Source organism: Otolemur garnettii, unplaced genomic scaffold, assembly GCF_000181295.1.
Source record: "Otolemur garnettii isolate 467f Iridium unplaced genomic scaffold, OtoGar3 scaffold00014, whole genome shotgun sequence".
In the NCBI taxonomy this organism is placed as follows: domain Eukaryota; kingdom Metazoa; phylum Chordata; class Mammalia; order Primates; family Galagidae; genus Otolemur; species Otolemur garnettii.
Window position 1 is genome coordinate 25874597 of NW_003852409.1, and position 4629 is coordinate 25879225.

A 4629-nucleotide genomic window follows, 5' to 3' on the forward strand; every position below is an offset into this window, starting at 1 on the left:
TTGTGACGGGTGCCTGTGGTCCCAACTACTTGGGAGGCGGACGTAGGAGACTCACTTGAGCCCAGGAGTTAGAGGTTGCTGTGAGCTGTGATGCCACAGCACTCTCCCCAGGGGACAGCCTGAGGCTCTGGCTCAAAAAAAAAAAGACTTAGATCTTCTTCAAAAGCTTCAAGTCTCATCTGCATGAGAGCTCTCCATTGAACCCCGTCACAAAAGTGAAAGCTTAAAAGGACCAACATCCATTAATACGTTCCATTTTATAACCCTTCCTTTGTTCTGTTCAATTTTCTTGGCCACTAGAGTCTTTCATATTGCTTATATTCCTTTAGATCAGAGCCAAGGCCTATGTGCCTTATGAGTATTGAATACTGTAATACAGTGCTTTCCAAAAAATATATGCTCTGTGGTGATCAGTTTTTATTGGTAGAGAAGAATAGGCTTGGCATGATAAACTCAGAATTAGGTCTTCTGTTACATCCTATAAAAAGTTGAATTAACAATAAAAGGACGAAGTCATAAAAATATTTGAGCTTAGATTATACTCTCAGAAGCTATGTGGTCTAGAGAAAAGTACCCTCAACCTGAAATGTGCTGGTTCTTATTCCATGTGTCTTGTTAGGTGATGACTGACTGACCAGGTGATGATTGGCAAAGTCACTTCAACTCACTGAACCTTAACTTCATTATGTATAAAGGGAATCTGATATTTTCTCCACCTACCTCACAGGGTTGTTTTGAGGATCAAATGAAATATTGTACATAAAAGAAACTTCTTTATAAAATGTGTAATATAGACACAGGATCCTGCTGCATAGCTGTTAAGTTCCCTCAGCTCTTGGGCCTGGGAGGGTAGATGATTTAAGCAGACTGAAAGCATGGACCAGGCTGAAGATAGGTACATGGTAAGGAGACTATGTTCATTTTTTTTTTTTCTGTAGGTACTTAGAATTCTGCCATGGACTAATTCTAATAAGCAGCAAGTCTATAAATTTCCCTAAAATTATCAATTAGCATTGATAATGCTCTAGAGAGCAGTCAGGGTTATAACATACTAATGGTTTGCAAAATTGGTTTACTAAGTTGTAACCAGCATTCTTTTTAATTTCTGTATTAAACATAGAACTTTTTTTTTTTTTGAGACAGAGTCTCAAGCTGTCACCCATAATGAAGTGACAGCTTTATTACTCATTACTTCAACTATAAAAAGTTGAATTAACAATAAGAAAATGAGGAAGAAGTCATAAAAATATTTGGGCTTAGATTATACTCTCAGAAGCTATGTGGTCTAGAGAAAAGTGCCCTCAACCCAAAATGTGATGGTTCTTATTCCATGTCTAGAATAGACATACTTCACTCTACCCATAATGAAGTTAAGGGTAGAGTGCCATGACAACATCATAGCTCACAGCAACCTCCAACTCTTGGACTCAAGCGGTCCTCTTGCCTCAGTTTTTTCTATTTTTAGTAAAGACAGGGTCTAGCTCTGGCTCAGGCTGGTCCTAAAACCCTGAGCTCAAGCAATCCATCTGCTTCAGCCTCCCAGAATGCTAGGATTCTCAGCATGAGCCACTGGACCCAGTTCCAGCATTCTTTTTAAGTAAAAGAGCAGAATATTTCACAATGACCTTAACAGTAAATACGGTTTTAGTTATACGTATGTATGTATAAACGTCTGTGTGCTTGGTCATTAAATAAAATGCATTTTCCCCTATGGGGGGGCTGGGGAGGGGAAGAAGTACATTTCTCATTACAAATTAATCTAATTATTTGCTGTATGCGACTTTGGTTAGGGTGATTCTGAGGAAAGAATGTACTCTAAGCACCCACATAATTCAGGCAGCCAAGCCTATATAGATTAGGAAAAGACCTTGGACAATGATCAGTTTAAAGTAAATGAATGCTACCTGAGGGAGGCCTTTTGGCAGTTATACCAGCATGGTATCTTTTCATTCATCCCAATACTATACTTGAACATTTTAAACTACAAGGCAGTGAGAATGAGATCATAAAATTGAAAACACTTTCTAAACTAGTGTCATTCAAATATCAGATATTAGTAGCAGCTATATATGTATGGCAATGAGAAACCACAAATCAGTATGATAGCTATAAGAAAAAACAACAAACCATTACATTAATAATACAGAGTCAATCAGTGACTTAAGGTTGACATAACATTTCTGAAATTCATCTGCTCAAAAGTACAATGTTCAAAAGTACAATGACATAACATTTCTGAAATTCATCTGCCAAAAGTACAATGTTCAAAAAATCAAAGATTCAATTGTTGCCCTAAGGACACTAAATCAAACACTTTTGAATATGAAGCAGATAGTGTCCAAGACATTAGTGGACTTAAAAGAATTTAGTTGAATAGATTTCTATCACCAATTATAAGTTACCTCAAACTAACAGTTTACCAAGAAAAATTTTTTCTACCCATACTATTTTCACTCTTGGGGCTATAACCCAGCAAAATAACCTAAATAAACTTTGGTTTCAAATGTTGCTATTTTACTTTCATAGAAACCAATGGGCTTTTCTATTTCCAAGTCCTTAGGCCTTTCTCAAGACCAAACAACTTAGAACAGTTTTGTTAAGATCCAGAAACTGCAAGGACTCAGCCTGCTTTCAGTACCTGTCACCAACCACTGGCCTATTAGACAATGAAACTACATTTTAAAATATCTTTGGGTTCTTCCCTGCCCTTTCCACCAAACAAAAAACAATACCTAAATGTAGAGTGGGGCAAACTCCTCAATTTTCCACTTCTTTCTTGTCTCTAAGATGACATATAGGCCATTTTCAGATTAAAGGCTTTAATCTAATCACTATGGAGAATGAGATAACAATAATGGGTTACAAGGTTTACCTACTCCTATGAAATTTTCAATATAGTTCCTGACTCCCTTTTAAGATGATAAATGTAAATGAATTATTAGGCTTCTGTAGTTCGCTTTACTATCCATTTTTACACTTTTACTTGGTCAGAGTCAAGTTTATCAAACTATTTTCTTATGTTCTATTCTATCACTGATAACCCTCATATTTATACTCTTACTCTAACAATAGTTAGTAATAAGCACTACCGATAGGTAGTATAACAAGTTTAATCAATGCAGTAGGGAAAAGAAGTTTTCTCTCAACTCCTACAAGCATTTTGCATTTCTGGGCTCTCTAGACTAGATAATATGAATTCAAGGAAGCTTCTGTCTCATAACATATAGGCATCTTACCTTAGATAGATGCTTACTGCTCACCTTAAAACAAGAAGCTCGATACAGTAGTTGCACAACATGACCAATACTTGTTTTTGATGCCTGAGGAAATCTTGGTTCTAGTCTTTGTACAACAAAAAGTACCAGAACTTTCCTTGAGAGGGCAGAACCATCTTCTAGTGCCAGCAATACCAGTTTCAAGGCCTCTTCTTGCATAGCTAGAAATATTAACAAACGTGAGTTCATGATAAATGCAGATTCTGTCTATTATAGGCATCTGGAGACAGTAGTTTATGGTGGTACATTACTCACAATCTGTAATTAGCACAAAAAGAAGATATGACACATACACAATTTAAAAAATAATCAAGCAAAAAAAAATATACCTTCTATTAAACAACCAATCAGAATACAAGTCAAGAGAAGTTAAATAAAATATCTCTGTAGGTATTTAATGGTAAATTAGAGAATGATAATCAGGTAAAAAAATCACTTATAAAATATACAGAATTGCTCTGAAAATAACATGCAAAGGACACATAGCAGGCACATAATGGTAATTTATGCATAAGACTTTTCTTTGTTAGGACCACTTTGTATATAGTTTTCAAATAATATTAGCCTCTGGATGCAATACCCAGAGAAGGTATTAATTTCATTTATGTTGTATTACAGTCAGGGATATATACTATAAACTCAATGCAATCATGAGGGAACATCGGACAAACCTAAATTAAGAAATAAAGTAGTAAATTTAAAAAAAAGAAAAAAAAAAATAATAACGTAGTGCTAAGCATGGTAGCTCACGCCTGTAAGCCCAGCACTTGGGAGGCCTAGGTGGGTGCACTGCCTGAGCAAACAGAATTCAGACCAGCCTGAGCCAGATGAGACCTCGTCTCTAAAAAAAAAAAAAAAAAAAAAAAATAGCCAGGCATTGTGGTGGGCATCTGTAGTCCTAGCTACTTGGGAGGCTGAAGCAAGAGACGCTTAAAGCCAAGAGTTTGAGGTTGCTGTGAGCTATGACGCCCCAGCACTCTACTAAGGGTTACAAAGTGAGACTCTGTCTCAAAAAAAAAGAAGAAATAAAGCAGAACCTCCATAGTTGACCACCTCCTTAAGTTGACCTAGTTTTCAAAGACAGGACACGTACCACATATATACATACATACGTATACATCTCAGTACAGTAGGCCTTTGTACAGAAGTACAAAATAAATAAATGGTCTGTATGCTGTGAGAATTATCAATGTCATGAAAAAATGGTTCTAGATTAAAGAAGACTAAAAGAAGGGCAGCGCCTGTGGCTCAAAGGAATAGGGCGCTGGCCCCATACGCTGGAGGTGGTGGGTTCAAACCCAGCCCCGGCCAAAAACTGCAAAAAAAAAAAAAAAAAAGACTTCTCTGTAGCCTG

The 4629-nt window shown here is 36.6% G+C and overlaps 1 protein-coding gene across 5 annotated transcripts in view; it reads right to left on the bottom strand.

Moving 5' to 3' along the window:
- The window catches only part of RC3H2 (ring finger and CCCH-type domains 2), a 63402-nt gene that overhangs the window by 34777 nt on the left and 23996 nt on the right, over positions 1 to 4629 (bottom strand). For 3 of the 5 annotated variants that reach the window (XM_023510550.1, XM_023510548.1, XM_023510549.1), the window contains one exon: positions 3237 to 3436. In XM_023510550.1, the coding sequence (XP_023366318.1) occupies positions 3237 to 3436 (200 nt within the window). The remainder of the gene's footprint in view (positions 1 to 3236; positions 3437 to 4629) is intronic. The other 2 variants (XM_023510551.1, XM_003785282.3) reach the window with 1 other exon arrangement.